Here is a 12,103-nt window from a genome sequence, read left to right on the forward strand (position 1 = left end):
AAGACGGTGCACAGGGGCGCCTGGGTGGCTCAGCCGTTAAGCGTCTGCCCTCGGCTCCGGTCATGATCCTGGGGTCTTGGAATCGAGCCCCGCATCGGGCTCCCTGCTCTGCAGGGAGCCTGCTTCTCCTTCTCCCACTCCCCCTGCTTGTGTTCCCTCTCTCACTGTGTGTGTCTCTCTCTATCAAATGAATAAATAAAATCTTTAAAAAAAAAAAAAAGATGGTGCACAAAAGGCAAGCATTAATAGTATATTCTAAAGAAGTAAAGAGGATTTAAACAGCAAAGATGAGGGATCTTTCTGTATAATTTCTTACAACTACATGTGAATCTGCAATTATCTCAATAAAAATTTTAATTAAAAAAGAGCATATATGGGGCGCCTGGGTGGCTCAGTTGGTTAAGCTACTGCCTTCAGTTCAGGTCATGATCCTGGAGTCCCGGGATCGAGTCCCACATCGGGCTCCCTGCTCAGTGGGGAGTCTGCTTCTCCCTCTGACCCTCCCCCTCTCCTGCTGTCTCTCATTCTCTCTCTCTCAAATAAATAAATAAAATCTTAAAAAAAAAAAAAAGCATATATGAGTTATCTATAAATTGAGAATAAGCACCTTAGCTATTTCACTTAATATTATTACTAATAATATATTCCATAATGTATTGCTCCAGAGAGCAAAGTTGGAATGATCATTATAATGGAAACAGAACTACTAAGGACAGCTAGTGACCATATTTCAATAGTTGGCCAAAATCTGGAAAATCATGATTCAGTACCTTTTACATCTGGTCGATACTGTAGTCCATCATCTTTTTTTCCCAACAAACTAGTGTCATCTGTGTCTATAAAAGAAAAGTTTTCAAATTAAGACACACAGGATGTTTAAGTCATACCATGAAACTCCCAAATATTCCAAATGCTCCAGGTCCTTCCCAAACTCTATCCACTTATCTTGCTCACATTTCCCACCATTCTCTTGATCTATTGTGCCATTTCTACCTCAGGCCTCAAGGCATCCCAAATATATACACACTCTGCAAGATGAACAACCTAATATCATTTAGACTTCAGGTCAAATGTCATCTCCTTAAAAAGTCTTTCCTGTGCAAACTGAAATAACACACCCCAAAGGGAAAGGATTAGCCCTCTCTCCAAGGGACAATTGTCTCAAGATTTACCTCTCCTACCACTGTTTCCCTGGAAACATATCAGATTAAGATAAAAGTGGAATCTCAGCTATGTTATCAGACAAAACTTAAAACAGAAATGACCCGAGACTGGTGAATTGTATTTGGACTGCGAAGACTGTAAATGAACCACAAATGGGTGCTGGAAGCACAAGCTTTCAGCTTCCTACTACATAGTGAGGGAGGAAAGGGAAGGTATAGTTAGGTATGAATGGAAGTATTATCAAGAGGACCAAGATAAAAGTTAAGGACCAACTACTCCAAAGGATTCTAAATAGGCATGAATTTCAATTAACCAAATTCTCAAGCTTGACCAACTTGAAGTTTGAAATTGCAGGTAGAACCATTCAATCATGAACCAGTTCTTCATAAAAGGTATTATTTCTCTAAGCTACTGTTTCAACTTAGGCTCTAAATGCCACTCTATGAAAGAAAAACAAACCATATACTTCTTTAAGATCAAGCCTAAGTGGTGTGTCTACCTACAAGGGGTCTCTATCAGCAAATGGTTTGCTCTCCCGCCCATATCTGACCTCCACTTGGAAATCCTCTGATGAGCTTCTTGGGCATTCTCTGGTAGCTTAGACCAGAGATATTGCAATCCCTTGTGCAGTATTTCACAAATAATTTGTTACCAATATAAAGTACCAAACTCTGGCTTACAACACTTTTCCCTTAGCTTAGATAAAAACATATCCCTTTAATAAGTCCAAAAAAGGTAGGAGGGATGGACCATGTAAGCAGGAAAGACCCACAAGTCCATGACAATGTGTCTGGCTCTTGTATGATGTATGTTACTAGGAAATAATACATTATACTAGCCCATATGTGTATTACTAAGGAAAGAAGGTTGAGAAGTTCTACCTTTAGTGACTGGATATTTCTAGTTGAAATGGAAAACAAAAACAAATACTTAGTTGCTATCGTGGCTCTAAGCTATGACAAAAAGCAAGAAGAGCAAGAAGAATTTTAAACTGAAGGTAATAATTTTTCCTTACATTCTATAACCTCATACCAAAATCTCTAACAGTACATAATATGTAGGGGCAAAAACTACAGAGAGATGAGAAAACAAAGTAAACTTCTATGCTCTAGAAAAAAAAGATGAATATATGGCAATGCTTGTAGTTTTACTGTAATTAAAATAAGCTGACTAATCACTCAATAGCTACAATCATTACTATAAATTTGAGACAACCTTTAAGAACTATAAATGTATCTACAAGTCTATGTTAGGAAGAGCTTAGTTACTACATGATCAACTAAAAAGCATGGTTTGCATCTTGAGAAGATGAAAATAAATGGAAAAAAAAAATCTAAATTAGTAACAGAACAAAGAAATTCTAAAATGTAAAGTAATAAAAGAAACAAAAAGAACATCAAAGACTTCTCATTTTACAAATATGGAACACCACCAAAATGACAAGTAAGATTTCAGACACAGAATATTACAGACAGGTCTCTGGATGAGTAGAATGGATTTTACCTGTGCAATGACCAAGATGTCTTATATCGATTTGTTCTTGCTTTATACAAGATGCTTCTCGAACAAAACAAGGATTGTTGTAGGAACTCCCATCAGAAGCACACACAGGATTAAAACTGTAGCCACTGCAATCTATATTACATACACACCTATAGGAAAAGACAAAAATTACCTATATTTTACAACAAAAGTATTTCACAATGCTGTATTTCACTTTCTTCTTTTCTGCTTTCTGTTAACAGAAGTCAATATATTGTTTTAAGTCACTGGTAAAAGATTAAGCAAAGTGAACGCTCAGCTAACAATTTCTTTCAGGTGAGAATTTAGAGATAATTTCATCTAGATATTAATCTGGTGGTTTCCCCAGAATTTTCATATCTAGATACAATAATCAAGAGATGCCAAATGTCAACAATGTTAATTAAAAAGCAGCATGCCATAGTGGAAAGGACACAGAACTGAGTCAAAAGTAATGAATCTAAATCCCAGCCCAACTAATTACTAAGATTTGTGTCCAGATTCTTTTCCTAAGTCTTAATTTACTTATCTGTAAAATAGAGGTTATAATAATATACCAACCTCACCAAATAACTAGAAAGACTAAAAAACATAATTTGAAATAAAACATGTAAAATGAAAGCCCTCCAAAGTGTTTCTAGCTGCACATCTACCTATATCGCTGAGTGTCCACCCTACACTGAGACTGCACAAGAAGTCCCAGGCATGGTCACTCCTCCCAAGAACAATAAAATCTAAATGAGAATATAAAAATAAAAAAAAAATAGAGACTTTCCTGCTTCCAGCAACACTGTAGACTCAGAAACTAAGCTAAGCTTCCCACTGAAAACAACAAAAATTACAGGAAAAGTATTTTAAAATATTCTCTCAAATGCATTCATAAGCTGATAAGAAATAAGGAATGTTCAGAACAAAAGTTAAATGAAGACAGGAATAGAGAAAGGTCAATTGAGTTGGTTAAAGCTGATTTTCACCTTGAAAGTGTTTACCAAATTGGGTAAATTCAATTATCAACTTTTATAGCCTTGCAGGCCTCTGGAAACAGAAGACAAACAATACTGACCTACCTAAGATGGGGAGTTTGAAGACCCTGGAAAAGCTGTTAGCTCAAAAAGCTACAACTCTCAGCATGAGGATAAACTAGAAATGAGTTTCCATATTCCACAGGGACTATTTAAAACGGAAAAAAAAAATGCTGCCCTGAGCCATGGCATTGAAGAGAGGGAAGAAAAACATCTCCCCTGAGAATTAAAAACCACAAGCCAGTCCTCACATGGGTAATTACAACTTAAAATACTACTTGGGTGTTCTGAAAAACCTTAAGCCCAGAATTTATTTTAAGAGCCAAGGACTGGAAGGGGCCGTAGGCAACTGACAGAAGCAAATGCAATCTCCTTTGGAGAAACCAACTTTATTATCCTCGACCTCAAACATTTTCCAAGATACACTTGTGAGAAAAATAAGCAGATCACACACTCAGTCATATATCTACAACAAATAAGGAAATAAAACACCATGAGTGGAACAAGCTGATTTGAAAATGAACCAAGCAGGGCGCCTGGGTGGCTCAGTTGGTTAAGCGATTGCCTTCGGCTCAGGTCATGACCCTGGAGTCCCTGGATCGAGTCCCGCATTGGGCTCCCTGCTCGGCAGGGAGTCTGCTTCTCCCTCTGACCCTTCCCCCTCTCATGTGCTCTCTCTCTCTCTCTCTCATTCTCTCTCTCAAATAATAAATTTTTTTAAAAAATCGTTAAAAAAAAAAAAAAAAAAGAAAAGAAAATGAACCAAGCAGAGGCATCTGGCTGGCTCAGCCTGTGAAGCATGTGACTCTCAGTGGTAGAATTAACTTAAAATAAAGGAAAGAAAGGAAAGAAAAAAAAGTGAACCAAACAGAACTTCTAATAAAGCATGTATTATTAGAAATAAAAATTTGGGGGCGCCTGGGTGGCTCAGTTGGTTGGGCATCTGACTCTTGATTTCAGCTCAGGTAATGATCTCTAGGTCATGAGATGGAGCCCTGCATCGGGCTCTGCACTGGGTGGGGAGCCTGCTTGGGATTCTCTCTCCCTCTGCCCCTCCCCCCGCTCCATGGCATGTACACTCTTTCTCGCAAAAAAAGAAAAAGAAAAAAAGAAAAAGAAATAAAAAACGCAATAGGCAGATTTAACAGCAGATTAGATAAATGAAAGGTGAGTTAGGGTACTGGAAGACAGATAAAAGGAAATTACTCAAACCACAACAGAGTCAAAGAGGCAGTACACTTTTTAATCTAAAAAAAGATTAAGAGACATGGAAGACAGAAGTGACAGAATCTGCAAAACTCTAATTGGACCTCAAGGAGTAAAAGGAATGAGGCAAGGGCAATATTTTCAGCAATTCCTCATCAAACTTTCTAAAACTAAAAAAAGATACTAATCTAAATATCCAAGAAGCCTAATACATTCCAAACAGGATTATTAAGGAGAAATCTAGACACGGAGATACCACAGTGGAATTTAACAGCAACATCAAAAAAGAATATTTTAAAAGCAGCCAGAAAGAAGAGAAAGATTACTTTCAAAAAGGCAAGAATAAGAGGGACAAGTGTCTTCAAAAGCAATACTGAAGCCAAATTGTTTATTTCTAGCCAGACAGTGAAATAATGCCTGCACTGTGCTGAGATAAAATAGAATTCTATATAAAGAGAAATACCTTTCATGAATGAGGGTAAAATAAAAGTAATTTCAAAGAAGTAAAAACTTAAGAGCTTGTCACCTGCTGGCTACCAGTAAAGGTAATTATAAAGGCAGTTGAACAATGATCTTATAAAGATCTGAAATGCAAATGCAAATGAAGAACAAAAGCATAAATATGTAGGTAACGTTAACAAAGCTAGCCTTGCAAGGGCCCAACAATTTCACGACTAGGTAAAGCCCCTTAAAATCTCATACACAGGGGCGCCTGGGTGGCTCAGTCATTAAGTGTCTGCCTTCGGCTCAGGTCATGATCCCAGGGTCCTGGGATCGAGCCCCGCATCGGGCTCCCTGTTCGGCAGGAAGCCTGCTTCTCCCTCTCCCACTTCCCCTGCTTGTGCTCATGCTCTCGCTGTCTCTCTCTCTGTCAAATAAAAAAAATCTTAAAAAAAAAAAAAAAATCTCATATACATGTGCATCAGACTTAAGTTAAGAATGTTCACAGCAGCATTATTCATGAGAACAAAAGACTGGAAACAATCCAAATGTCCATCAGTAGTAAAATGCACTGTAAAAGGATGTAGTATAGTCCAAAAATTAAATTCAATAAGCAGTAATTTGAATGAACCATGTGCATTAACGTGAATGAGTCCCAAAAACATAATTGCTAAGCAATAGAAGGTACATATGGAGATGATTCCATTTTATACAAAACTCAAAATCAGTTAAGAGATTCATCATACGTGGTAAAACTACTTTAAAAAGCAAAGAAAATGCAGGATACCGGGTAGGTAGAGGAAAGATACATTCAAGGAGGAACATGAGAGGGCAGCTCTGAAGTATTGATAATATTCTATTTCTGGCTTGGGAGGTAGGATTCACAAAACTTTGTTTCACTTTTGTGCATTAAACCAAGTGTGTAAGTTTTCATGCACTTTTAAATATATACTCTATTCCACAATTTAAAAATTAAGGCACCAGAAAAAAAATTAACAATTTGTATTTACTAAAGTCAGAAATGGCTTTTACATTTTGGCAGGGGGGCCGGGGAGAGAATGTGACAGAGACCACATTTGGTCTGCAAAGTGTAAAATATCTGTCAACTGGACCTTTACAGAAAATCCTTGCTGACCCCAGCTTGATGGGATATAAGCGGGCAAAACTGGAATGGCAATAAAAGAGAAAAGGTGGCTAATGAAAGATTATAAAGCTATTTCAGGAATGAGAAAAGGCCCAACAACAAAGGCAAGATACTGTACCAATCCAGTAAGGAGAAACAAGTGACTCAGCAGTGGGCACTGAGCACACCTGTGAGCAAGTGTAGGAGAAAGTCAGCATTCCTCGGTGGGATGGTACCACTGTCAGACTAAGAGCTGTGAGAACAAACCACGGCTACTGTTCTCACATGGCACATGAGGAAAGAAAATGAAATACTATGCCTAGGAAAGTCCAGCTCAGGGAAACCATGAGCAGAGGAGGAAAATATTAGACTCCAGAGCCTGCCGCTATTATTGATTACAGGGACGACAGCTATGCATGCTGGCAGCAGTACAGAGGGCAGGATGCCCAAAGCATAGGAGTGTGCATGAGGGTCGAAAGAAATCACTTCAGTAAACATGCCAAATTCAAAACATTCAACCACCATTTACTCTGCACCTACTGTGTGGGAATACTCACGCTTGCCTTATTTAATCCTGACAACAAATAATTATAAAAAGGTAAGATGAATATGAACAAAGTTAAAAAGCCTAAGATCACAAAACATAAAGTGGCTGGGATGGTGCTCTCTCTACTCATTACAGCTGTTGTGTAAAACAGAGATCTCTGCATGGAAAATGACAAATGAAAGGAGGTACGTATTTTCCATACTTAAAAAAAATTTTCTTTCTTCTTTCTTTCTTTTTTTTTTTTAATTTATTTATCTGAGCCAGAGAGAATGAGAGAGACAGAGAGCACATGAGAGGGGGGAGGGTCAGAGGGAGAAGCAGACTCCCTGCCGAGCAGGGAGTCCGATGCGGGACTCGATCCCAGGACTCCAGGATCATGACCTGAGCCGAAGGCAGTCGCTTAACCAACTGAGCCACCCAGGCGCCCTCTTTCTTTCTTTGAGAGAGAAAGAGCACAAGTGAGGAGGAGGGGAATAGGGAGAAGGAGAAGCAGGCTCCCCACTGAGCAGGGAGCCCAACTAGGGGCTCGATCCCAGGACCCTGAGATCATGACCTGAGCTGAAGGCAGATGCTTAACCAAATGAGCCACCCAGGCGCCCCTTCCATATTTTTATCATGAAAAATCTTTTCACTAAACTGGCCTTCCTTTTCTCTCAAACACACCAGGGATACTCCTGACTCCAGGCTTTCCTTCTCCCTGGAACACTTCCCTCAGACACCCACCAGGTTCAATCCTTCAAGTTTTTTCTCAAGTCTTAAAAAAATGGCCCAAAATTAAATCACTAGGCATCCATTCAAGAAGTTAGAAAAAGAACAATGAAATAAGTCCAATGAAAACAAAAAAGAAGGGAAAAAACAGAGGAATGGCTACAGATACATGGGGATATAGATATGGACATATAGATAGATCTCAGCAGAAACAGAAAACAAAGTTACAACAGAAAAGATCAATTAAGCCAAAGTTGGGCCTTTGAAAAGACTTTCAAATCTATAAAGGAGGATAAATTCAGAAAGAGAGAAAAACATATCAGGAATGAAAAGGACTAGATTCAGCAGGGATTATGGTTGAATAGATGATGAAGGGTTATTATAAGCCACTTTAAGACAGCAAATTGGAAAACTTAGGTAAAATGAGTAACTTTTTAAAAATATTAACTATGGAATTTAACTAAAAAAGACATAGAAGCTGAACAGTATTTAAGTAACAATAGGATGTGATTTAAGAAAAAAAAAAGGAGCACCGTGAGAACAAAGATGAGCTCTTAGAAATTAAAATTATAGGGGCGCCTGGGGGGCTCAGTCGGTTAAGCATCCAACTCTTGATTTCGGCTGAGGTTCATGATCTCAGGGTCATGGGATCAAGCCTCACATTGGGCTCCTCATTCAGTGAGGAGTCTGCTGGAGATTCCCTCCCTCCCCCTTTGCCCCTCCCCCCACACTTCCTTGCTCTCTGTCTCTCAAATAAATAAATCTTTAAAAAAAGAAAAAGAAGGGGCGCCTGGGTGGCTCAGTCATTAAGCGTCTGCCTTCAGCTCAGGTCATGATCCCAGGGTCCTGGGATCGAGCCCCGCATCAGGCTCCCTGCTCAGCGGGGAGTCTGCTTCTCCCTCTCCCCCTGCTTGTGTTCCCTCTCTCGCTGTGTCTCTCTCTGTCAAATAAATAAATAAAAATCTTAAAAAAAAAAAAAAGAAAAAAAATTACAGCAGAAACAAAAAACTCAAAAAAGGACTGGTAGATAAAGTTGAAGAAATCTCTCAGAAGGCACAGCAAAATTTTTAAAAAATAGAAAATGGGAGAAAAGGTAAGAAAAATAAAGGACTAGTCCAGGATGTTCCAACAACCAAATAACAGAAATACAAATAGAAAAGAGAGGAAAGGAAGTCATCATCAAAGAACTAACTGAAGAAGGGGCGCCTGGCTGGCTCAGTCAGCAGAGCATGTGATGCTTGATCTCAGGGTTGTGGGTTCAAGCCCCACGTTGGCTGTGGAGATTACTAAGAAATAAAATCTTAAAAAAAAAAAAAAAGGGCTAACTGAAGAAAATTTCTTAAATCAGAAATAAGTAACTTTCTAAAAAAGGATGTGACATTGTGAAATTCCACTATACTGGGGACCAAAAGATTCTACATGCTACAATAGAGAGAAAACAGATCATATACAAAGGATCAGGAATCAAATGGCTTCAGGCTTCTACAGCAATACTGGAAGCTAGAAGATAACAGAGCAATGCCTTCACAGTTCTGAGGGAAAATTATTTCCCACCTAGAAGTATGTACTTGACAAGTTATAAATCAAGTATTAGGTGTAGGATAAAAACATTTTCGGGGCGCCTGGCTGGCTCAGCCAGTGGAGCGTGTGACTCTTGATCTCAGGGTTGTAAGTTTGAGCCCCATGTTGGGTGTAGCAATTATGTGAAAATAACATCCTTAAAAAAAAAAAAAAAAACACTTTCAAGCATTAAGTCTCAAAAGAGTTTGGCTTTTTTTTTTTTTTTTTAACATCTTATACCCTTTTCAAGAAGCTACTGAAAAATAGACTAAAATGGGAGAGTAAAACCAAGAAATTCAAGGCAAAAATACAAGAAGCAGACTATCCTATATAGAAAAGAGGTAAATGAATTTCTAGGATACTCGTGGTATAACAAAAAATATATTTGGTCTTCATCCCCTGTTCCTGGCACTGAGCACCTAAAACTCTTGGAACTGTCTGATAGATGGGAGAATCTTTTGTATGCTAAGGAAATGGCTCATTGTGGGAAGGAAGGGAAGGACCAGTTTGACACCAGAAAAACCAACCATGGAAAAGTCAGAACTTCTATTTCCCCACCCCACCAACCCACCTGACCTCTGGGAAGGGGAGAAAGAGAGAGGGATTGGAGATGGAGTTCAATCACCAATGGCCAATAATTTAACCAATAATGAAACTGCAATAAAAAACTTTGAACAGGAGCATTCCAGGTTGGTGAACACATCCACGTGCTGGGAAGGTGGTGCACCTGATACCATGGAGACAGAGCAGAAACTCCTCAAGACCCCTCGCCCTATGCACCTCTTCATCTATTTGCATCCTTCATAATAAACAGTAAGCATAGCACTGTGTGTCATATTTGCAAATTATCAAACCCAAGGGGAGGTTGTGGAAATCTCCAAATTAGTAGTATGGTGGGAGGAGATGCAGGGAACCTCACTTGCAGGTGGGGTCTTGTGGGTCTGTGCCTTCATTCTGTGGCATTTGTGCTTACTCCAAGTGGAGAGCATTGGAACTGAACTGAATTGTGGAACAGCTGGTTGGTATAGGAGAAGTAGAGAACTGGTTGTTGTTGGAAAAGATACAACAATGAAGGAAGATCCCAGGGTGACAGCTAGATATAAGATGTGCAGGGCAACCAGTCCACACTGAAATAGTTCCACTCTCCACAGTCCTGTTGATGGCTGTGATTACTGATTACTAAGAGGCCTAGTGCCACTATGCCCTTTTTAGCCAGGAGACAGAATGCCCAGGTAAGCCTGCTCCAGACTCTGATCCACACTTGGCTCATCTTAACCATATGGTGGTGAAGTGTCCCCCTCTCCCCTCCATGTCCTACTGCCTGACCCTGAGCACACTCATTTAATTGACTCCTGAGAGCTAGAGGTCAGCTATGGTGAGATAAGGAGAAAACACAGAGCAGGCCCTTCTCTGGCCACATTCCTGCCAGTCATCCATACATGGCAAGACTAGAATCCTGCCAGATGTCTCCACTGTGAAGAGCCCTAGGTTCCCCAGGACTCACTCATGCTCTTGCCCACTGACATCCCAAGAAGGGAATCTTGTAAACTCTCTGGGAAACTAAAAGCCAGACTCTGACTCAGAGACCATTCGATGTATCTTCTTCTGTAAGCCTTCATGTAATCATGGCACTACTGTCCTTTCCTTCCATGGCTGGGTTAATGCTCCACACTGGTAATATGGCAATATTCTATTTTGTACCCTAGGTGTTAGGTACACAGATGTAGTATTCTTTAAATTGCATACATAGATATACCAATGTACATTTTACAATAAAAGTTTTAAGAAAGTGTAGAACGATATGCACAGTGTACTACCATTAGTTTTAAAAAAGGAAAGAAAGAGAGTATGTGTACATATTTGCTTGTACATGCATAAAATAATCGCCGGGAGATTAAATAAACATCAGTGACTGCCTCTAGTAAAGACACCTGAATGGCTGGGGAACCGGGGTAGGAAACAGACTTCTTACTGTGGAGCCTTTTAAAGCTTCTGAGTTTCTAACACTACAAACTTCAAAGACATGAACGCATATATACATAAATAAATGAATTGAATGACTTCTATGATTTTTGCAAATCACAACTCTAAGTCTTTAAAATAGGGATAATACCTCATAATACTTGTGAAAGAACCAAATAAGCTTTTGTAAAAAGCCCTTTGAAATCAAATACTATGTACATCTGAAAGTAGTATTATTACTGAAAAAAATCTATCCTTTCCCTTCCTTTCTCTTCACTCTATATAGAAAGTGTTATTCCCTCTTGATATGATAAGTTTATTCAGCAGTTAAGAAAACACTGGCTTAAACTAATTTATGTGGGGACGCCTGGGTGGCTCAGTCAGTTAAGTGTCTGCCTTCGGCTCAGGTCATGATCTCAGGGTTCTGGGAGGGAGCCCCATGTTGGGCTCTGTGCTCAGCGGGGAGACTGTTTTTCTCTTTCTCTCTTTCCCTCTGCCCCTCCCTCTGCTCATGCTCTCTTTCTCAAATAAATAAATAAAATCATAAAAAAAACTAATTCATATGAACTTATTTAAATTTAACAAACACCTATGAAGCCTGCAAAAAGTTCAGTACAATACCAGTCATTTTTATGTATATTAAATCCATACAATGACACTGTGTGTAGCTCTAAGTGAATAATAAAGCCCTAGTGTGAACAGCCATGAGTTCAACAAAGACCTACAGAGGGATACTACAACCCAACCTTATGGCAAATTCATCCAGTATAGAATTCAGCAAGACAAAGTCCCTGTCCTTAGGGAGCCAACAATCTGCTAGTGATCCCAACAGCATAAATAACCACACAG

At 39.3% G+C, this 12,103-nt stretch overlaps 1 protein-coding gene across 2 annotated transcripts in view; it reads right to left on the reverse strand.

The window, feature by feature from the left end:
- LOC118017883 (tomoregulin-1) overlaps positions 1-12,103 on the reverse strand; it is a 90,235-nt gene that overhangs the window by 28,358 nt on the left and 49,774 nt on the right. For both annotated transcript variants that reach the window (XM_035016199.1, XM_035016200.1), the window contains exons 6-7: positions 2,668-2,816; positions 771-836 (exon numbers count right to left, since the gene is read on the reverse strand). In XM_035016199.1, the coding sequence (XP_034872090.1) occupies positions 771-836; positions 2,668-2,816 (215 nt within the window). The remainder of the gene's footprint in view (positions 1-770; positions 837-2,667; positions 2,817-12,103) is intronic.

This window comes from Mirounga leonina, unplaced genomic scaffold (genome assembly GCF_011800145.1).
Source record: "Mirounga leonina isolate KUSES-001 unplaced genomic scaffold, KU_Mleo_1.0 Mir_170, whole genome shotgun sequence".
NCBI classification, from domain to species: Eukaryota; Metazoa; Chordata; class Mammalia; order Carnivora; family Phocidae; genus Mirounga; species Mirounga leonina.